General features: G+C 39.1%; 1 protein-coding gene across 1 annotated transcript in view; it reads right to left on the minus strand.

Annotated features, from left to right (window-relative positions):
- Window positions 1-587: 587 nt before the first annotated feature.
- The window catches only part of LOC105919893 (GDNF family receptor alpha 3), a 41,078-nt gene continuing 17,788 nt past the window's right edge, over window positions 588-23,877 (minus strand). Inside the window, exons 3-9 of the mRNA XM_036143181.1 lie at window positions 21,377-21,643; window positions 21,206-21,298; window positions 20,739-21,108; window positions 11,378-11,487; window positions 10,837-10,971; window positions 5,810-5,946; window positions 588-1,355 (exon numbers count right to left, since the gene is read on the minus strand). Of these exons, the coding sequence (XP_035999074.1) occupies window positions 1,149-1,355; window positions 5,810-5,946; window positions 10,837-10,971; window positions 11,378-11,487; window positions 20,739-21,108; window positions 21,206-21,298; window positions 21,377-21,643 (1,319 nt within the window). The 3' untranslated portion in view covers window positions 588-1,148. The remainder of the gene's footprint in view (window positions 1,356-5,809; window positions 5,947-10,836; window positions 10,972-11,377; window positions 11,488-20,738; window positions 21,109-21,205; window positions 21,299-21,376; window positions 21,644-23,877) is intronic.

Genomic DNA, 23,877 nt, shown 5'->3' on the forward strand with positions numbered 1-23,877 from the left:
ATTTCAGGCAGAGAGAATGGCTAAATGTGCTGCCCTGTGATGAGAGCAGCCGGCGGGCTTTTCAGCCTCCTGTGTCCATCCCTATCACTTCATTTTGCTTTCAAAACATCTAAAGTACATGTTGGGGAAGGAGTACTAAAACCAGATCTCCTAAGGATAAAAAGTGAGAGGCTATGACAGCAGCAAATTGGCTTTTTTCTCCCGTGAGTCTTACTCCAGACCCCCCCCCTACCCCCCCCCCCCCCCCTCCCCAGCAGGCGAGCAATTTGAATTGTGCAGTAATTGCTTGTGTTGCTTTTCTCCCCACACCGTTTCTACAATGGAATTTGATCTCATTACTTTTGCCCACGGTTGAGTTCTGAGCCACTCGGTGCAGGAGGAATAATACTAATCGGTGCGTTAACCAAAAAAAAAAAAAAAGAAGAAGAGCAAAGTGACTTTTTTTCATGCTTTTTGGTGCGTGGGGTGAAAAATAAGCAGACTAAAGCGTAACGTTTTGAAGCTCATCCCAGTTTTGTCACATAAAGCAAATTTAAAGAGGTTCGTTTTTTTTAGTTTTTACAAAGTGGTTTCAATGTGGCTATTCCTTTTTTTTTTTTTTACTAGCTTGTTATGAAGGCGTAATTCACGAGGTGAGTAAGAGCCAAAGGGACAGCAGAGAAATGAGTGCCACATGAGTTATGAAATAGAAATCAGAAGCTGTGCTCCAGCCGAGTAGACTGGGTCTGGTTTTCCGGAGAGCATGTGGCGGATGTAGCCTTGGGTGATATGCTTCTTAGTGAAGTACGATACATTTACTTTTTACTTTAAGAGGGAGGCAGTTCTCTACATATAGCTTTTGTCCAGGCAGCTCTTTCGCTATTCACCCATGCTATACTGCCCCACGTTGTTCCCTCCCTTTCAGAAAAGGACACTAAAGCAAATATATTGAAAGATGAGTCATAACTTCTTGAAGTGCTAGAAAGGCTCATGATGGGGTGAGGGGGTGGGGAAACAAGTTGGGATATTTTACAGTCTAGAAGACAAACTTTTCTGGAGGCATTTACATGTCTTTTCTGTAACCGTTGACTGTGGTTCACAGTGAGCGCTGCGATGGATTCGACACTGGTAGCGACCGTAAACTCTAAGCGGAAGGAAAAGTGGAGGCTTCAGCCGTTCCAACATTCCCAGTTCAGAAAGAGAGCTGGCAGCAGCAGCAGTAGCGGCAGAGCGAGCTCTGCTTGGCTAGCTTCCCCTCGCTGACTCCCTCTGGCACCGGATTCGGTGTCGGAGTCCTTCTCAGAATACGGTGGGATGACGTTGAACTCCTCGTTTGCTCCCGCTTCTTGCTCCTCCTCTTGGTCGCTGTCCTCCATCTGTGAAGGAGAGGAAGAGTGATTGCTATAATTAATAAGAGCAATGGAACATGGAGGGAAGGTCAGGAAGAGACGGTCTACACAACAAAGAGTTTACTACACATAATATCTCAAGGAAACACGTCTTCATAGTAAACACACCTTTAAAATGCAGTGTTTGTTATTTTCACATGCAAGATTATTTATTGGAAAAATGCATAGATCAAATATAGATTTATGACCACTGGCTTAATAGTGTGTTGGTATGGTAGCATGATGTTAGCAGTAGATCCTTAAAATCCTACAATTTATAATGTGGGTTCCCTGAATCAGACTATTTTGTCCAGCACAGCCCGCAGATGCTGGACTGGATTGAGATTTCAGGAATTTGGAGGCCAAAACCAAACACTTCTTATTGTGCTACTAAAACCATTCCTGAATCCTTTTTTATTTTCAGCACGAGCCCGCTGAAAGAGGCCACGACCATTAGGGATTATCGCTGCCATGAAAAGATTTTCAGCAATGCTTTAAGGGCTGCTACAAGTCAATTCATGTCAGGAACCAAGGTTTCCTAACAGACTATTCCACCAAAGCGTCCACCCTATCTTTTTTCTTGGTGTGTCTCGATGCCATTTGTTGCATAAGTGATGCACACACACCTGGATATCCACATGATGTAAACAGAAATGTGTTTTATCACATTTTTTTCCATTGTTCTAAGGTCCAGAAACAGACATTTACACTAATGTCAAATCTTGCTATTAAGAACTGTGTGCCTTTTCATGCACTCACCCAACTCGCAACATGGACTGTTCTTGCGCATGATGGGAAATATTTTCTAAAGATCTGTTCTCAGGTCTCCATGACATTTTATCCAGGATTCAGAAGTTAATTGGAATAAGGAGACTGGTCTGACAAACCCGTTTCATTCTATGGTAAAAAAAGACCTATTTGCACAACCCCATCACAAATTAGCTCTTGGCAAATTTACTCCAATTCTTACACCTTTCCTGGTTCTAATACATCAATTCTCAGGATATAATGTGTGGCAGGTTCATAAAATCCAACAACAGGCTCTATGATGAAGAGACTATCAGTGTTATTCGCCGGACTTGTCGGCAGTGGTAATATTATGACTGATTAATGTTTGTATCAATATCTATGCACATTAGGATCAGGAACTTTTACCTGTCTCCAACTATTTAGAGACAAAGCTGAAATCCTTGCCAATTTGGATTTTTTTGATTGATTGATGACGCTGATAAACAACTTGTGATCAAGATTTGCTTTGTTTCAAACTGGTTACCCACAATCACATCAATTTAGAACAGAAACCATAAAATTTTGGGAATAGAAATGTGTACAAAGTTCTGCAACTGCTCCGGGGCATGAACAAGCACGAATAGCACTGAGAAGAAACAGGCTGCTGAACATGAAGAAATCCACAGAGAATGAGGTCAGGGTCTCCCTGATAAAATATTCCATTGAAGCTGCAGCCATAAGACGGCCATTGTTGTCGGCTATCACGGCAGCAACTGCGAGGGTCCTCCACAGGGGCTTCGTGCCTACATGGGCTGGCATAACTCTATCCTTAAAATCTCTGAGTTATCATGCATTGGATGCGTCCCATCCCAAATACGAACCTTGACAGAATGCTGCCTGCGCTCTTATTTACTCATTACGAGGACTGTGTAGGAACAACTCCAACTGCGCGGAAAATAAAACCACAGATCTAAGCGTCCGTTGGTATTATGGCATTGCTGACAATATGAAATGTGCTAAGAATAGCATTCTTGTGTGATCCATGGAATTACAGTACAGAATGGAGCAGTGGTCAAAGTCAGGAAGATGGTCACAGACTGGGATTTGGCAAAAGACCAAAACCAGCCTCTAATTTACAGAAGTAGAGCAATAAAAAGATCTTTGGAGAATATTAAAATGACACATTGTATCTTGTTTAAATGATGACCTGTGAAGTGCTGTCAAGTTGAACAATTTGTAAGCCCTGTGCAAACCGCTGCAACTATTAGCCAAAGATGACACTAAAGTTGGTGTCTGCTTCATAGCTTTCTGTCGTTTCTGAAGTAAAGGACTCTATAGGAAGAGAATTAACCCAGATTGCATTTGATCATCTCTTGCTCAAAATCTAATATGCTTAGACTGATCAACCTGATCAAGAGCGTTATAAGCCGAACAGAGATTCTCCAAAACAACATTTTTGTTCTTTTTAAGTGTTTTTTTTATTTCTGTTGGAGAAAACACAATAATCAGCATCTTTACTGATATTTTAGCATTATGACCACCTTGGAAATAGACAAGAATAAAAACTACAATGTACTGTTACTGTCATAATTTGGGGGTAACATAGAAATGAAAACAAAAACCAACAAGGAACGAACTGATAAGGCACATAGAGATTACAAGTCCAGGAGTAAACTCTCGTGATAGGAGGTCACGGGTCACACAAGGAATCTGGGAGTGTAACAAGGAGGACTAACAAATAACTGGGAAGATCTAATGGTTTATATCCTGGAAGGGTGATGGCTAAAATAACAGAGCAGGTGAACTGATTCATTGAATGTGAAACAGCTGTCAGAAAGCATGATTTTGAACTGAAGAGGGAAGGATAAAGAATTACTGAACACGAGCAATAAAGGGAAACAGTGGAGCAAAAGCAAACAATACTTAAACATAGCATAAAAAGACAAGAGCAACTAGAATACAAAATCAAAACTGATAACTTAACCTAGGGACAGGTATCAATATCTCAAAACAGGGAGTCAAAGTAAACACAATGGGCAAAAGAAAACAAGCGAAGCTAAAAAGAAAAAAAGCACCAAAGAAGTACATAATCCAGAGAAAACAAAATTAAAAGATCACAAAAGCGTTTCTTAGAATATTTGTCCTTGTTTCCTTGCTTCTTTAAATCCTCCATTATGCCATCCATCTTGCCATTCCTCTCTTCAATTATTCCTTGTGTCTTTCCTTCTTTGCTTCCTCTCTAAATTGTCTTCTTACTTATTTTGCTCCAGTCTTTTCTTTACGTACTTCTTCCGTCCTTCCTTCCCTGTGTCTTAATTCTAGTCAGTCCTTGTGTCCCTCTTTCTTTCCTGCCTTGTGTCATTCCTTCTTTATACACCACACTTCCTATGACTAGTTCGTCTTTGGGTCCTTCCTTGTAGCCATCTGTCTCTGCTTAATTCTTTGTTTTCTTGATACTTTCTATCTTTGTTCCTTGTGTCTTTTCTTTTTTTCTTTCTTTGCCATCATTATTGTCTGTTTTTTCTTCCTTTGTGGCTTTCCTTCTTCCTTTCCTTCCTTCTTATTGTCTGCCTTCATTTCTATCTTTGTTTAATCTCATTCAATCCTTAAATCCTTGTTTCCTTCCTTTTTTCTTTCCTTGTGACTTGTCTTCTCTACCTTGTTTAATTCACTCCTTTCTTCCTTGTGTCCTCTCTTCTTTCCACCCACATGTCCTTCCTTCCTTCCCTCCTTGTGTCCTACTTCCATTAGTTGTGCCGTTTCTACCTTCTTGCTTTCCTTTCTTTCCGTTTCTTGTTTTTGCAGGTTCCACATATACATCCTGATTACCGGAGACACATATACGAGTAATTCATAATAAAGTTCTGTATTTAATGTTTTTTAATAAATGTAAAGGACTGAGAATCCAGGGTAAGTCGGACATTTTTGGATACAAAATGTGTAGCAACTCTGTAGTACATTATAATCATCTTTATTTGGCAATGCAACTTTTTTGCACATTCCAATAAAATTTGTCTTCTGCATTTAACCCATGCCTTAGGGAGCAGTGGGCTGCTACTGTGCAGCGCCCAGGAAGCATTTTATTATGTAAAATTCATAAACCAAACTAAACCTACTGTCAGACATAAATGGAACCAGTGAATAAAAAGCATGTGCAATTGTATTTATTTCATAGGATCCACACAAGATCACTGTAAAGACGTATTTACAGTCTACAATGTGATTTCCTGGATTTTCTTTTCCTCGTTTGGTCTCTCGTGGTTGCAATGTACCAATGATGAAAATGACAGACCCCTCTCATCTTTCTAAGCAGCAGAACTTGCACCATCTGTGGCTGACTAAATACGTTTTTGCCCCACTGTAGAAGGAAGTGTGCATAGGAAATAGCAAAGTCCTAAACTGCATGCCAGGGTCCTCTGAGGCTGCATTACGGAAAGAAGATATTGGCAATAAAGGCTCATGCAGGATTACACCTGTACATATGGAGCAGATGAGCGCGCTCGCACGGATACTAACCTCAAAGATTGCAGCAAACACCTACCGCTAATCCTAAACCACACTGAGAAGTGGAGATAGGAGAGAGTCTAAAACAGGAACAATCTGGGATTATGCAGGGAGCTGCTGGGCTTCGACTCACTCCTATTGTCCTCGAGGATACACAGGTGTTAGGATTCTATGTAGAGTCTACTGACTGGAACCGAGTGGGTACTCACACTGTTGAATTCAGGGAGCGTGTTGACGCTAACACGGACCCTCTCCTGGAAGACGCGCGGGGAGGGCTGAGAAACTGGCACCGGAGTGTGTTCCACCGGAGGAGGCGCCGGGACTCCCATGGAGCTGATGGCGTTGCCTAAAAACAAAATCAGCAGGGGACATCTTCATTAGTTTCACATCATAATTCATCGTTGAATCATCACTAAAACATTATCAGCGTGTTCTCAGCAAAGACGGGGCCAATAACTCCCAACTCTCTTAAATAAGTAAATAAATCAAAGTTACGTTTTGAACATGTTAGTTTATAAATGAGTCTTTGGTTTAAGCCTCGCTTACATTCTGCATCCATACTGCTACATGTTACAGTGCAAAACTCGATCGATTGAAATCGTGAAATAAAAATCTAATAATGTTAGGTATTGTGGTATGTTTATAGGCACCCCTTGGAAAAATTCTTAAAATAGCATTTTTTTTTTTTGTTTGGTAGCATAGTCTGTCACTGAATAAAACATTTGAGGGACCAAACCTCTATTTTTGGTACTTTAACTCAATGTTGAAAGTATTCCCATCTGGGTACAGAGATTTTTTTTTTGTGTCTAGTGAACCATTTCTGTGTTGTTTTGGATCATCCTGGAATATAAACTTATGTAACCCATTTTCAGTTTCCCGACAGAGGTCACCAGTTTATGATTTTATATCGCCTGGTATTTCAATGAGTTCCCGGTGCCATCCACCCTGACAAGGTTCCCGAGACTTTTGGAAGAGAACAAGCTCACAGAGAGATCCTCCACCGTACTTAACATGTTTGCTGCTGAATCTGAACAAAGCACACATATTTCTACATAAAGTCCCAACAGAGCAAACTCGCTTGGAATGGCGTGACAGAAAATTGTTTTTTTGTTTTGTTTTTTGCATCACTCCCAGGAGTCGAGTTGGTGCATAGACAGCATCTAATAGTTGTTATGAAGACTTGTTGAACCTTTGGTGCAGCTTTTTCCTGCGGTTCTCTAACATTGAGCTGTGGAAGGTTTTTTCTTTAACCCATTCTGAATCAACCTATTCAATGTTCAGGGTGGCAAGATCAATATGTGACCTTGCCAAGTCCTGGGACCATTGACCCATAGAAAGAGAAGTTACAGTATATTTATACCTCTGGAAGCTGGAAGTCAAGAACTAATTATTACTCGACATTCTGAACAATTTTGACAAGTCAAGTATAAATTCAAATAAATATTTGAGTTAGCTGTATTTTAATGGGATTGTTATGAGAAACAATACATGTACCACCAGACATAATGTTAAAGGACATTTTTTTTTGTAATATGAGATGCCTTTTCCCCATTGAATAAATGGACTCAAAATAAATGTTAAATTTGTATTTTTTTTTACTGTGACTTCATGCTACTGCAATAGAAGATTAATTTATTTCAATGTTTTTTACATATCTTAGGCATCCAATAAATTTGTCTTGCACTGTCTAACGGATATTGCGTGGAAAATAATGACAAAGGCAACATGAACACAAACAGGGCTCTTCTGCTCAGTTGTTCACGTGCAGTTGTTTATCTACTTTAAACCTGTAAAATGACTCATGGACTCAATGACTCATAGATCTCACAGAGCATCAATAAGCCGTGACCATGGAGGAAAACAATTGAAGTTCTGATAAGGATGAAGTGAGAGTTAAAAAAAAAACCTGTGAGGTCAATAATTCTTCAACCGATATAAAAATAACAAATAATTAACACAGTTTAAATGCTCTGTGGCACCACTATCACATTTTCTAAATAGATTTTATCCTAAATCAATCAAGCATCAGTTTACTTGTTAATTTTTTTCTTTAGTAAGATATACCTTCATTTTTTTTTATCTTTTTGACTTCAGCTGAAAGAGGAATGAGAGATATCTTAAAGTGTTAAACTGAATGTAAAAGTGAAGGTGGTCACATATGGATGGACTGTTTAATCACCAACATAATGAGCCCTGCCTCAGGACCGTCTGCTGCTCAGACTGTTCATACATGGCCGCTCTACAGTGGAAAAACACTATAAACATGAGCTCTACAAGTTTAACCGTTTGCAGATGGTTAAAGGACGTAGTAGACTTTTTCAGCTGTTTAGCAATTGATTATTAATTGAAGATTATTCACAAACAGGCATTAATATAAGAATGGGAGCAAATGTCCGTTTTGGGGGAAAAACCGTCAACTGCAATCTTCAGAATATCGTTCGTAGCCAACTGGCGGGCAAAAACAGGCCTGCAGAGTTTCCATTGTCTTTCACTATCTTCACTTTGCATTGGTTTGCAATCATAACTAATCTCAGCCTCAACATTATTTCTGGAGGACAATATTGTGAACAGAAAGTGAGCGTTGTGCGCTAAATGAAAGTCACATACAGCCTGATTGTTAATGAGGCCCCTCATTGTGAAATCTCATTTCTAATTAAAACTGCTTGCCGTCCTGCCTGTCTGTCTGTCTGTCTGCCGGTCTGTCTGTCCCTTATTCTTTCAGTTTTTTCTTAGAACAGCGCATGCGACACAATGAATCCTTACATTTTAGCAGGACCATCTTAGCAAGAACTCTAGATGCTCATTGTGGTTTGGCAACAACTGAACCACGAGCCACATCCAGTTCATCAGATTTGGTGAAAAGACTGATTGACTCTGCTGAGTTTCGAAATCACATTCACTTCTGGCAGGCAGCCAAACACCAGGGAGAATGCCTCTCGATGTTCATTTATTTATAAGAAAACATTACGGTTCAGTGCCTTGCCCTCTCAATCATCAATTACGGCGCACCTCATTTGAATTCTGTATTAATGCACATTAGAAAGTGCTCAGTTAGATCAGCATCTCGCCATTAATTTAGATAACACTTACATTTGAAGGCTGTAATACAACATCTCCTCTGTTACTGCAGTGACAGAAGAAGGATTGCCAGCGACAAGTTTCTTCCACAGAGCATAAATATAAAAAGCTAATTGGCAACCTAAACTGCTGTGTTGAATCGTAAACATTCAAAATGAAAATAAATTATGCATTTATTGCTATTCACTGTTTTCACATTTCCATCGATATCCCAAATTTTCTATTTTTTTTTAAAGATTTGTGGCGGTAGTGGCCCTCGTTCACAATAATCAGACTGAGAAGATCAGATCAGACTGTTACACCCGCTGCCTCAGATAATGTTTTAGTCGTTTTAATTCTTATAGTAGGGTCTTACTGTCCTATTGATGTTTAGTACAGTGGTTTATACGGGTTTTGGAGGAAAAGCAGGCCCAAAACATTAATGATCCTCCACCATAGTTAACAGTGACCATGAGGTGCTTTGTCCACATGGCTTTCCTTTGTTTCTACCCAGACCCACCAAATATTTTTTTCTTGACATTTGCTAACACACCTGCAATACAATACCTACATTCATCTTTTGCTAGTTGTAGCCCTATCTTATAACATTTCTCAAGGTTGGAGCTCACAGATCTTTCACCGTTCATTTGTGCACAAGCTCTCTCTGAGGAGGGTCGTTCTTTTTCCCAGTGGGCCACACCAGTAACTATGCTTGTTGTTGAAAACCTGATCACTGGCTAAAATCCATTATTATAATAATATAGTTGATATTAACCTTTAAATATCAGGTTTTTTTTATCAGCAGCTGGTAACAGCAGTCCTTGTGTCTGAACAATAAAATATGACTGACTGAAACGTTGTCGATAATTTGTAAATACTTATCTTTAGGAAAGAGAATTGTGATAAATTTTTTTGACAGTATTGTATTTTGCTGTATGTTTAGTCTGATGGTTTAAATTGAAACTGGAATCTCTGAAAAAAACAGTCTGTTCTTCAAAGAAAGGACCACTTTAACTCATTCAATTTCAGTAGACAAACAATATTGAGCAGGGCTGCATAGTTTTAGGAAATTGGATTGTGATATTGTTGTCTCCCTGTGACCTGAAGCATCTTCTGCACTGTGTCAGAAGTCAGCGTCTGCTATGGCGTGACTCCATCCAACAGACTGAATATCATATTGACCTGCACATGATGTACACATAAAAATACCAACCAATGCTAATTATTTGATTTGCTCGCAGTGCATCTGTGTTTAGTTGATGTTTTAAGGGTTTGACTGAAATGCTAAACATACCGTGTATTTAATTTGGAACAAAATAAGGATAAGGTGCTTTATTTGTCATTATACATACAAGGTAAATACAACGAAACTTCGTAGATCAGACGGAGGGTTAGCCTGAGCCACTAATGGCCGACCTGTATAATAAGTGTTTTATGAAGACAAAAATTGCTTACCAACACAACTACTATTCTGAATTGTTAAGTTGGCCTAAAATCGAAGGCTCAGGGATAGAGAATGAACAGAATGAATGAATGAACAGCGGTTTGGGAGACATGAGGGAGGTGAGTCTAGAGAGATGAATCTTCAAAAAGACTCAGACCTCCCGTTACTTTTCTGTCTTACTGCTCTCTTTTAAGTACGGTCTGACTCTGGTGCAAACAAGAGGGTCCCGATGTAGCTACCCTAATAGAGAAAGACTAGTAGTCACCTTAAAAAAAAAACACACAATTTCTAGATTTGTGTGTGGATTTAACACTTTAGGCACGTTTTATAAAGGATTTTAAATGGAGCAATTCAGGTCTAAACGGGACCTCTAATAGGGCGGATGTTACCCGAGGGTATAAAGTCCCTGGATCTGATCTAGATCATCCAAAGGTGTGGGCCCCTTCTTCAGCTCTCCTAACTATTTGCGTATGGAAACTAAGTTATTCATGAAAGAATTAGATTTTATATTAAATGAACCATGTCTGTATTGAGTTATCCACACGTTTCAGGCCAATATCCTGCTGAAAGACCCATTAATAACCCAGTTTTAGTTTTTCAGCCAGAGCAACCAGACTTTAATCTAAAATGTTCTGGTGTTACAAAGAGTCCATCATGTCCTCAGTGGGCACCACTTGTGAGCTTACTGCCCTAAAGGTGTGCTGTCCTACAAATGTTAAAATACTTTTGACTTACGTAGACATAAGTTGTTGCTGAACAAATGCTGGATGCGTTGACAGCCCTGCAGTTCATTCCCACTGCCTTCACATGTGCACCACTGGGACACCTCCGTGCTGCTGTTGCTCACATAGTTGGGAGTCATTATGGTTCCTTAAAAAAACAAAAGTTTAACACTTTTTAAACAACATTTTCCTTTATCAAAGGAAAGGCGTTTTCACCATGCACCATGTCAAAAATGAAAGTCTCGGCTTAAAAACAATACTAGTTTTGGTCGCCCGGATTTCTGGTGTTCAATAGTTAACTGTTTTTTTTTGTGTATTTTGTAACAAAAGGAAATAAAATGATCACCATGCTTTTGCCAAGCTACAAGAAATTGAAGAAAAGAAGTTTTATTGGAACTGATTTGTTTGTTATTTTATGCATTAAAATAAAAAATATGTGACCCAACTGTAAACGTTAGAAGCATAGCACTGATAGTGCTTTCGTCGTTCTTTCTCTCTGAAACGCTCTCCTTTTCCCCTTTTGTATGCTTTAATTTGTTTTTTCACCATCTTACCTATGAGTCCAGTATAAGCCTTCAGGCACATAGCTCTGCTCTCTCGCATACAGCCAGAGGCAGAAAGAGAGGAGGGCTGACAGTTGTGTTGGAAATCTGCAAACCGGGATCTGAAACACGCCGAGAAACACAACACAGACTCAGTGGAGAAAATGGGTTTTTAGAGCCTCAGCACATTAAAACTGCATGCATTTTAAAGTGTTCTGAAAATTTTATTTTGGCACTCAGGGCTGTCATAAATCAAAACATTTAAAGAAACAGAAGGAAGAGAAAGAGACTGGGAAGCACCTCCATTAATATGTTTGAACATTTGGTTTTCCGGCACACACAACATCAAATACTTCTCTGTGAGAAAACTTCAGAGAGTAAATCTAATCTTATCTAATTGGATCTATTTTCAAAGTTTAAGGTAGTTTTTTTTTTTAACTAAAATTAATACAGAAAAATCCTGTCATGGGTAAACAGTATAAGCTTATCAAATACATTCACAAACTTTTAGGCTTTCCAAGTAAGGCGAACTTGAGATTGTTAACAAACTACATATTCCTGTCTTTGAGCTTTAAAGGGGACATATTATGCTCTTGAGTTCATCGCTTTCACATTGAAATCATTCAGTCGTAGTCTATATAAAGTGGAACTGTAATACTTTGGTCTGAATTCCTCGTTAATTTATCCCCATGCTCCCTGTTTTTATGGAGCTAAACCAATGTATAAAGTGACAGCTAAAGATAATAATAGGGGTTTTCTGTGTAGAAGTGAAACTGTAAGTACCTGAATCCAAGCACCTGTAGGTGTTTGTGAGAGTGCGCTGTGTATGTAAGGTTTAAGAAAAATGCTCAACAGTGGCTGTGTGGAGTCAAAGGCCCGCCCCCAGAGCACCGAGGCAGATGCCAGGGGAACGAAAACCCCAGATGACCGAAGGGACCCCCTGAGCAAAGGTGCCTAAAGGGGGCCAACACAGGGAAAGTTGCCTCCTCCATCTGAGGGAAGAGCAGAGAGGAGCCCCAAGAAACACCGCAACAGCAGAACGCCGAAGCCCCAGGGAGCCGCGGGGACCAGCCAATGGGCTCTGCAAGGAGGCAGCTACGCCGGAGCAGATCCAGCCATGGACCCAGGGACCCGAGGCTTACCCCCCCCCCCCCCCCTCCCAACGGGGGTTCAGCTCTGCGAAGTACCCGCCTCTTTAAACCTCTTTAAATCTAAAGGAGGCACTTCACACCCGCCCCCTCCAGGTTGCAGAACGTTCCACTTTACCCAGTTTGGTCCTTTTTGGAGTATGCTGGGGGGACACCGGAAATTTTGACTTATCCACTTGCAGTTTTGGCCTCCTTCTGCTTGGACTACAAAATTGAAATTAAAAGGGCAGATTTGCAAAATTACTAAGCCGGAAGTCCATGACTTTGTTTAGCCACTCTGCAGCAAATACTGTGACGTAATTGTTAAAAACAAAAAAATCATAAAAAACTGAGAAAAACGAATGACTTGAAAAAATTACCAAAAAAGAATATAAAAATATCAATGCAGCTCCCAGACAGAGTACATTCAAATTTTCTGCATTCCTAGAGAATCAAAATACGCAACACAATGTTATCTATGGGCTAAAAAATCAATTTTGCATATGTCCCCATTAAAGCACCATGTAGCCTATATCATTTTTCTTAACCTCAAAACAACTGAAAATCATGAGTGTATGAAACCTAGTTTAATATTATTTTACCATTTTCATTGGTTTTCAGAGTAGATATGACATTTCAAAACATGCTTTAAAAAACCAAAAGACCCTAACCCTCCCTTTCAATCTAAAACAGATTTTGTCTCAGTATTCTGTAACATTTGGACTCTCAGATTAAGTTGAATGAAACCAAAACAGAGAGTTGAAGACACAGCCATTAAATTGAGCAGGTTCAGCTGCCAAACCACGGAGGTACTGGCAGTTCTTTTAAAAGTTTATCAGGTAAGAAAATTATTTTCAAAAAAGCTTTTTTTCTTTATCTGAACTAAATGAAAAGAGAAAAAGCTTCCTCCACAAAATGTATAACCTTAGCATAGGGGCAAACATGTTCTCCAGTCTGAGCGGTATAACTGACATTTTGACAGATACATTACTCTAGTTTCAGTAAACCTTAATGTGTAGAGCATGATTTATGTGGAGAAAAGTGAAACTTACACAACTACATGGCTCCCTAATACAAAATATTGCAGAAATTGCAACATCTAAACAGGACACGGCTGGAGTTTCTGTGTTTAAATGTACAAATTTAGTCAGAAGCCATCACTATTTCTTCATCCAATTGTCATAAATGTTTAAAAAGTCAAAAAGACAACACGAACTTGGCGTGTTTAGTTGACATGGTGCATGGCTGTAATAAATAAGTAGAGGTTCCCAACTAGCATGGACCACACATCTGCGAAAAATGCAGAGAGGTTTTCAGGAATGTGTTGCTATCGCTCAAATTGTATTTGTTCTGTTATGTCAGCTAGTCTTGGAGATGTTACAGGCAGTCCAGAAATGGCGAGACAAACATGCAATTCTATGCACGTTATGGGAATATCCAGGAAAGCGCTGACAGTGGAAACAGCTGATCAGTCATATGAGATAAATGGTCAGCATATGTCATAACCTATTTAGCAAATGTGTTTCTATTTCCCATTCTGAGAATTAACTCTTTTTTGGTAAGGCCAAAAAACACCTCAAGCAAGCATACATAACAGGTAGTTTCTTAATTATTTTACAGTGTTACCCCCTTTCTACCTCCTAAAACATTTTCATGCTGCATTGATTGCAGTTCAAGCTGTTCTTTGTGATATTGATACTGTGTACAGTAACACTGATAACAAATTGCCGATATATAGTTCTCCCCTTCTTGTGCCCACCCTTTTTTCTTTCATGCTTTTTATTGTCAGACAAGTAACTAAATGTAACTATTGTTAGCTCAAAGCATGATACCAGATACAAAATTAAAATGGTGTAAAAAAATTTGACATAGGCTTCTTGAAAAGCAACAATTTTAAACTAATAAATTTAAAAGCCCATGCTATTAGTGTGATTAAAAGTCATTATTATAAGAAACTATTATAATCAATTCCCTAAGAAAGAGAACCAGACTTAAATAGCAAAAGCTACTATTCAAATACCATCCCTTACAAAAGTAGTCACACCCAATGAATGCACAGCAACTTCTCTTGGTTTTCAAGTTAAAATCACAAAATTTAATGTGTTTTATTTGGATTTTATGACCAACACAAAGGAGCTCATCAATTGTTGTACTGCATTTTATTAAGGTGTGTCATGATGAAAGAGGCTAAATCACGCTTTACAGATTTTTATCTTTTCTTTGACCACAAAACTATACTCATCTCTGTTTTTAGATCTAAAACATGAAATTGAAGCAAGTTTCTTGCTTTGAAATGAAAGAATGTGAAAAAAATTAATACTTATGCAAAGCCAGTGCATAACAGGATGGACAATTGGATGTTTTTTAAACAAAGACTGTTATGATCCTTGGGGGGTTTGATCATTTCATTTTTGTTTTGAAAGATCTTGCCATATTCAGTTTTTTTTTTCTCTGTGTTCATTATTGTTTGATGCCTATTGCCATATTAGTCAATTCCTTTGTAGTTAGCTTCTTAATTTATTCTTGTGCATTTCGAACCCTTTCTCTTAGATCAGTGCTAGAGTTTTCCACCTGCGTTTGTAGTTTCTTTGTGTCTGGTTCAGCTAACACTGTGTTAATTATTCACTTTCCCTCAGTGTGCCTGTTTGCTCTCACCCACAGCTGTTCCTAATCCCCTGATTCACTCACCTGCATTCAAAGTCATTCTCCACTCCTCCCTCAGTATACACTCTCACTGGTTGTTATATTTCTTGGCCAATTATTAAACCCCCACTATGCTCATCCCAAGTTCCTTTCTGCATTTTGGTCCTTATTTCAACATACAACACATGAAAAGAACACATGTGGTCCATCAATCATGCCTTAAATTGTATGTTTATCTCTTTGCTGAGGGAGTGTTTCAGAGCTTTTGCCATTTATCGATTGAAACTCTTGACTGTCTTCAGAAACAGAAAAACCGTACGCATTATTACATCAAATTAATTTTGTAACTAACAAAACACCAGCATTGTTCTATCAATACAGAATCAGTGTCAGGAAAATGTCATTTTAATATTAGCTATGTTTACATGGATAAAACTACTCCGAATAAATGGCCAGTCGGAATAAAAATGTAAACAAACCAAATGGAATACTGTGATCAGATTAAGTCGAATGAGATTGGTGGTTTATGCCGATTGATAATCCGATCAACGTGCATATAAACACTTGTCAGGCTTAAGTTATTCCAAATGTGGCAAATGCGACGTATGTCCGTGTTGTTGAGTGGCGGAAGTACGTCTGGAAGCAAAACTGTCGGGGTTCTAGATACAAACTTTCTACTCTAAACATGAAAAGAGCTCAAAATTGTTATTTATTCTGTAACGTTTCAACCGTGATTAGAATTTTGTGCAAGTCCACCCTGGACGGTCAGAAGACAAACAAACTCGTATAATACCGTCTTGTTTACGATGTTTTGTTGTTCAGCCAAGAAGGAAGTATTTCACTTTCTTTTTTTTTTTTTTTAGGGAAATTTGATAACTGCTTATGTCAGGGTGGTTCTATTCTGAATAAAGCCAGGTGCATATACATGCACATCATGATCGAATAAATTGATTGTGTGCCCATATAAACAGTAAAATCTGATCCTTTTTTGTATTTGAATCCAAATACATTTTAATCCGATCATGAAATGATGTGCATGTCATTTAGAAAACATCAGCAAACTCTACACTTTCACATTACTAAAAAAATGACCAAATATGTCACTTTTGGTTCCGAGAAAATTTGTAGGGTTCACAGCTCTGCTTTGTATGTGTTTGTGAGGAAAGTAATAACCACATATGAATCATTACAGACCCATAAGTGTAAGACATTCCTTTCCTGTAAAAGGCTCTATGACGCTTGAAGATGACGGGAGAGTCTCTCTCAGCTGGAGTTGTTCAGTTGTCTCCCAGTATTATTCATGACAGATGTGAAAAGAGACCATGAAATTGACCGTGGGTTGGGTGCAGCTTCTGCTGTGGTATGGCTGCTGTACCATGTCTAAGTGGTGAAGAGAGAGCAAAGGCAGAAAGAGAAGCTTTTTATGATAAGTCACCCAGAGTCCCTGTGACCTAGCGAGTGTGACTATTAACCAAGTTCTGCACTCTCCAAAAATAGGCAAGGAGCTTGGCAAAGGCAGAGGAAGGTCTCTGGGGATTTTGGATACTCAACTGGGATGATGCCCTGGGGCTGAGCCGGTACTCATGGGAGGGATTCTACAAACCAGTTGCTCTGGGAGCAAGTGGAGACCTCTTAGGAGGAGCTAGAATTTTTTTTTTAAACGCAGGACAGCCTAAGCATTGCTGAAACCACTGTTCACATAGTATGTAAAACTACCAATCTTCTGTAATTTGCATGCATAAAAGTAACTTGTGTGGGTAGGACACCAAAACTCGCTCAAGCCCTGTGTCCCACATTTTCCTGGCACCCATTTGGCTTTGGAAGTTACCAAATGTTTAAATAGAGTCAACGTGCAGGTGATTTCATCATAAAACAAATCCAGCTGTTCTATGAAGAGCTTATTTATCCTAGATCACTGGTGAACAAACAGCATCTTGAAGACAATGGGTCTCATTTATAAAGCTTCTGTATGCACAAAACAGGGCCTGAAGCTTGTGTACGTCACTTTCCGTGGAAAGGTTGTGATCTACTAAAAGAAAAAAAAAATGGATGGAAAAATGTGCAGTCCTCTCGGCAACTCTGACCTATGCATATGCTCAATTTGGAGATGTTTAATTTCACTCCTTATCAGACTTTAATCATAGATTTACTTTATTATAATCATTCAAAAGCGCTGTGTTATTCTTGCTTGTGCTGGTGAGCCGTAACTATTCATAAGAACCTTTCAACTTAAATCAAAGTCTGGGCAAGAGTTCATTGTGGTTTTCTACCATCACATTCCTCTCCCTGATGATCAACAGGGTTGGGCGTGGCTGGGGGATTTCAACGTGAAGCACGGCTCTGTGTTGTCCGACATTTAAAACAGCAATCAAGTTCACTTTTTAAAAAGTAATATATTCAATATGAACAACTTTTTCTCCGTGGTTGCAGTAGTTAATGAAATAGCAATGATCAGCTGACTCATATAAATACACATTAACATTCATGAGGTGCTTTGCATTGACCATTTATGGTTGAACGTGGTTGTGCAGAGGGCAGACCAGGATAAACAAAAGTTTAGGTACAACTATGATTCTGGTGGTCATGCGCGTAGTTTTATTGATCAAGATATTTTATAAATTTATGTTTTGCCGTATGCCATTTTTGGCTTTTTGGCATACATAGACTTTTAGTATCCATTCTATGCAATGTTTTATAAATGAAGCCCCAAGTGAGGGCTGTGGAGATGTTTGAAGCAGCGTTAGGTTTGTATCAAAAGCTCTGAACATCTCATGGTGCACTGCTCAATCCATCATCCATATATGAATGATAGACTCGTCATGCATAGTGCATTAAAACAGTGGTTCCCCACCCCCTGGTCCTCAAATATCCCTGCCCAGCATGCTTTAGATGTGTTTCTGCTGCAGCACACCTGATTCAGATGATTGCATGACCTCCTCAGCAGCCACAATGGTCGCAATCACTCATTGATATAAATCAGGTGTGTGGCATGCTTTAGGTGGAGACACCTAAAACATGCAGGATAGGGGTACTCGAGAATCAGGGTTACTCCATTAGAAAACCAACACCGCAGATCACCCTGAACAAACCATGCTCACCATAAAACATGCTGGTGGCAGCATCATGCTGTGGGGATACTTTTTTTAGAGAAGCTTGGTAAGAGTTGATGGGAGAATGGATGGAGCAAAATGTGAAGCAGTCCTGGAGGAAAAGCTGTTAGAGGCTGCAAATGGTGTGAGGCCGGGGTCCTGGGTTCACTGGTCAGCAATAATGTCCTGACATACAGTGATGGGCAGTAGCGCCGCTACATGTAGCGAAGCTATTAGTTAAACTACATTTTCCAGTAGCTTGACCGTAGCGTCGCTGCTTTATGAATCAAGTAACTTTCCTGTAGTGACGTTATTTTTTTGATCAAGTAGCGACGTAGCGTCCACAAACGCTACAAAATCCAGGACATAACTAAGAAATGAAACCAGGTTTGCTATTTTGAAACAACATTCAGAGTGAACAATCAATCTGAGTTGTTGGTTGGACATGTTCATGCGCGAGCTTCTACTTTGCCTCTCCTGTTTGTATCTATCGAAACATGCGCATGCATACGGCAGTGGAACTTATGGCAAGCCGATTAGGCAAATTATCGTCCGTACAATAACGTGCAGTTCCAACCCGTATTTTACGCGAGCGCGCGTTTTTTACATCCCTTCGCCAGAACACACGGTGACGTAAAAAACGCGCGCTCGCGTAAAATACGTGCGGTGGCGTTAATAACGTTTGGTTGCAGCTTTATTAAGTGACCTGGTTTATTTTATTTAGCTTTTAATTTCTTTTCAACATTTAGTTCTACTACTTGGCTTGTGCTTTGGTAGTTTCATGTTTAAAATGACAAAATAAATATGAAAAAGCTTATGGTGCATCTTCTTTCTGCCATTTCCCCAACGATCAGGGACCTCCTGATTGTGTCTGGTGCTGCAGTGTTCTTATTGGGTAAAACACCTTTAAATCTAGTGGCTGAGCACATAAAAGACAACCTCCTGATAATATAATATGCAAAAAACGCCACCAAACGTTATTAACGCCACCGCACGTACTAGGCCAATAACCTTTTTGTTTTATTTCTAGCAGTAATTACTTCAGTTTGTATTTTATTATGCTGCTCATAAAGCAATGTCTACACTGTGTTAGGTCATTGGCTGATCTTTAATAAATGTTTTAACCAGTGTATCAGACTCATTTTGAATTGATCTGACATTAGGTTGGTACAACGTTAAGTAGCTTCTGATGTAGTTAAGCTACTTTTAACACATTTGTGTAACTTAGCTTGCTATATTTCTATAGGTGGTAGCTTTTGTGTAGTGAAGCTTAATTTATTGTTGAGTAACTGATAGCTTAGCTCACTACACTGGACAAGTAGCTTGCCCAACACTGCTGACATATAAACTCAGATCTACAATAGTATGGTTTAGACCAAAGCACATTCATGTGTTAGAATGGCCCGATTATAGTCCAGACCCAAACCCAACTGAAAATGTGTAAGCAATAAGATAGTGACCTTAAATCAGGTTCTGATTTAAGGCACTTTATCTTCAGCTTTTATTGTTAATTTTTACTTCATGTCGTAGCTCCAGTCGTTTATCTTTTGCAAATGTATTTTACATTGATCTCCTTTAACCTTTATAAGTCACTTCTTATCCTGTCTTGTCTATTGTTTTTATTGTCTGTGTGATTATGTGATGGCTGTGATTATTACTACTGTCACTTGAATGAATTGCCCTCCGGGGACCTTAATAAAGTAAAGTCTAAAGTAAAAAACAATAAACAAAGAAAAATAAAGTAAGTCTATCTATCTATCTATTTATAGAGATATAGATATATAGATATGTATGTACGTATGTATGTGTATATATATATATATATATATATATAGATAGATAGATAGATAGATAGATAGATAGATAGATAGATAGATAGATAGATAGATAGATAGATAGATAGATAGATAGATAGATAGATAGATAGATAGACTTACTTTATTTTTCTTTGTTTATTGTTTTTTACTTTAGACTTTACTTTATTAAGGTCTCGGAGGGCAATTCATTCAAGTGACAGTAGTAATAATCACAGCCATCACATAATCACACAGACAATAAAGACAATAGACAAGACAGAAGGATAAGAAATGACTTATAAAGGTTAAAGGAGATCAATGTAAAGAGAGAGAGAGAGAGATAGATATAGAGCTTGTGGCGACTTAGCCCTAGAACAAACAATGGTTCTAAAAGTATTGACTTCTAGGAGCTAAAAGTAAATACACCTCTCAGGTTTTTATTTGTACATTCTTCAAATCATGTATTTTACCTTTGACTTAAATGGAATTATGAGCTACTTATTACATTCAGTCCCAATAAAAACACTACAAGCATTGTTTTGAGTTTGTGGCAGAAAGATTCTGAAAGGTTTAAGGATCATGAATACTTTAGCAAAGAAGTGAAACTAGTTTGGAGGGTGGATAGGTGGATTGTGCCTCTATGGTTTGAAGCCTTTGTGGGCTATGTTAAGGTACACCTTCAAAGGCCATTTCACACAGCTCCTCAGCGCGGTCTTACCTACAAAGCTCGTCTCTGGAGCAGAAGTTCTGGAGGCTGAGGCAGTTGGGCTTGCCAACTCTTTCCTCCCCTCTTGCGCTCTCCTCAAAAGAACATGACGGCACAATGGTTTTCCTCCGGCGTTCCCCGCATAGGGTGTCGGAGCAGGGACAGAAGAGCAGAGCAAAGCTGTACTCCTCTGGCACTCGCTCCAGGAAGCGCCGCAGGGCTTTGTGGCATTTCTGGCGGTTACAGCTGTTGTCAGTGGCTGTTGCTCGCTTGGTGCAAGCCACCACATACTCTGACCGCAATGAGCCACACTTTTCATACAGGCCGCAGTCCTGAGCGGCCTTCAGACACTGGTTCTGGCCGTCCACGACAACAGAAGAAGCTGGAGATAGCAGAGTATCTGCTCGTTAGCATTAAAACGAAAAGAATCACACTTTATTCTTTCTTTTTTCTTTCATAACCAACAAGACATACTATACCTGCCATAATGGAAGCCATACGTGAAACCTCTATGTTTCTCACCAGGTTCAACTTTAGCTCTTCATACGGCGACACTTCGTACTCATCATATGCTGCAACAAACAGCACAGTGATATGGGAGCTATTTCATTCAAAGACCACCCACGTACAAGTTTATGTTTCCCACCCACCTGCAAATCTCACAGTCCAGTAAACCTTCAGGCAGTGCTCCTCTCTGCGAGAGCCCCGCTGACACTTGCAGACTTGAAGGGGACGATAATGCTGCAGTGAGTTCTGGGCCTCCAGGCACTCCAGACGGGCATCTGAGCTGAGGGGCGACACGGCTTCCTCTGCCGCACAGTACTCCAGCAGCCGATAGATGCCTTCGCAGGACGGGTCCTGGACGCAGCCCTGTTCCGCCACCAAGCAGTCGAAGGACGCCGATACTGTAACACTACCTGCAGAGGAGAAGACATTGACATTAATTGCAAATAAGTTCATTCTCTTGGTAAACCCATACGTAAAAAAAAAAAACGTATTGCTAAGGCAACATACCAAAATAAGAGAACTGGTATACACGAGGGAAAAAGATGAAACAACACAGGTGTAAACATATAGCAATGTACGTGAATATTAAACCGCAACACATGGATACAGAGAAGGATTTAAAGCAATAGGTTTTGTCAGAAGGGTATAACAGGGTACATTGGTATCTTACCTGTAGTGGATAAGTCTCTCGATGTCTTCATTTAATATAAATCCAGAATAATCCTGGAGGATAAATCTGACAGCTAACCCGAGAGGGACCAAGACCAAAGTAGACTTCTCTTGTCTTATGACAGCTTCATTTATAAAACTTTTAAACTGTTTTCACATGTTCATGTTTTTGTTGTTGTTTGTTTTTTTTATTTCTACACCGAAGTTTATCATTATTTATTACAGGACCCAAAGGAAGGAGGCAGTGCACACCACTGATAATATTTCTGTGTCAAACAATGTTGACGTTAGGGGTTTCAGTAACTGTTTAATATGACATGGAAATGGAGGGAAAAAATCTAAACCATCAAAGTGATTTAAGTCAGTTCTAATTTATATATTTTTACACTGCTTTATTGTTAGTTACTCCGACTAAAAATACTTTGCATGTTTTATTCTGAGAATGTGTTTCACAGAAAAATCACTTGTGGCTTTATGCCAGACACCTCAGTTTTCTGTGCAATACCCATCTAGTAATTTCAAAAATAACCACACAAAGCAACAATTTGAAGGTTGATAAAACAGAGTTTACATCAACAGCTATGATGGTTTCACATCAGAATAGTTTTACGAAGCTGGAAGTCCACTTTGGTTCTGGACTACCTAATAATAAAAAGCTCCCAGGACCAGCTGAGAAGCTAAGAGTTGTCTGTTGTAGACAAGATATTGACTCTTCTTGTAACAGATCTTTACTTGAAACATTCTAAACTATACCTTTACCATGCGGTCATGCTGTGATTTCAATTAGCTCATAAACTTTCTTTTATCCTCTGTTGGGGACTTTGTGAGCTGTGAGTTTTTGACCTTTATCAAGTGTACACAAAAGAAATGCATAGTTGTCATCGGTGTTGGCCAAATATGAGTAAAAGTAGAGTGAAACTAATTCTAAGTTGCGTAAGATGACTGATTAGTACCTGAACTGAGAAGTGGGAATTAAAACTGAGTCTTAATAAAGAATATTTGGTATTAAATGGGTCAAAGCCACCGTGAAAACAATAAGGGCCTGATCTTCAAAGATTCCAAATAAGGAACGCTAAATTGCGTAGGCAAAACAAAATAAAAAATAAAATGCTTGTGCACTGAGTGGGTGTGTTGCAGGTGATGTACAAAGATCATGTCTGCAACAGTTAAGACATGCAAAACCAATTCAGTCCGGCTCATTTAAATGAGTAAATTGCGTGTGCTGCTGCCAGTTTGAGAGATGCCGTAAAAGAAAGATGAAGTTCTAAGCAATGTTATAATTTTTGAATGCAATGCCAGATACAAACGGCCGTCACATAATCTCTCCAGACACCCATGATGGACAAAACCGTTTTTTTTTAAGGAACGGAGAATTTCTGCTATATAATTATATAAAAAGGGGAAAATGTTTGTTTTGTCAGTAGAAGTCCTACAAAAACTACAACGTAACAACAAAACACAAGAGAAAGCCTATTTTATTTTTATTTTTCTGAGTTAAATAAGAAAATGTTACAGCTGACCAATCGGACTGATTTAGCGGTTTGTGTATCAATGACGCTGCCCATGTAAAACTAGACAGCTGAGCGTAGCTTCTCCAGCCTCCGTAACGTCCCTCCGGTTGTTGAGATAATAATGATAATAGTTATTTTTAAAAAATTATAGCATTGACAGATCTGTCTATGGCGTAACCCACCCCTCACTCATTTACCTACAGCGGTAAATGAGTGTTTACAGCAGCTGTAAACAAGTTTACAAGTCAGTTTTCATGAGCTCAACTCATGTCTAAAGACTCCGTAACTTTGCGTTGCTGAAGGTTAGGGATACAAACCCTGTACTTTTTGTCATTGGGCCTAATTTCACACACATAAAGTTTAACGATGAAGTTTTATTCTTTTACCACACACATGCAAAATATGCTATGTGCTGCTTTAAATAACTTTTAAGATCAATAAAGAATAATATTTACCCATTTAGA

This window comes from Fundulus heteroclitus, chromosome 11, assembly GCF_011125445.2.
Source record: "Fundulus heteroclitus isolate FHET01 chromosome 11, MU-UCD_Fhet_4.1, whole genome shotgun sequence".
NCBI classification, from domain to species: Eukaryota; Metazoa; Chordata; class Actinopteri; order Cyprinodontiformes; family Fundulidae; genus Fundulus; species Fundulus heteroclitus.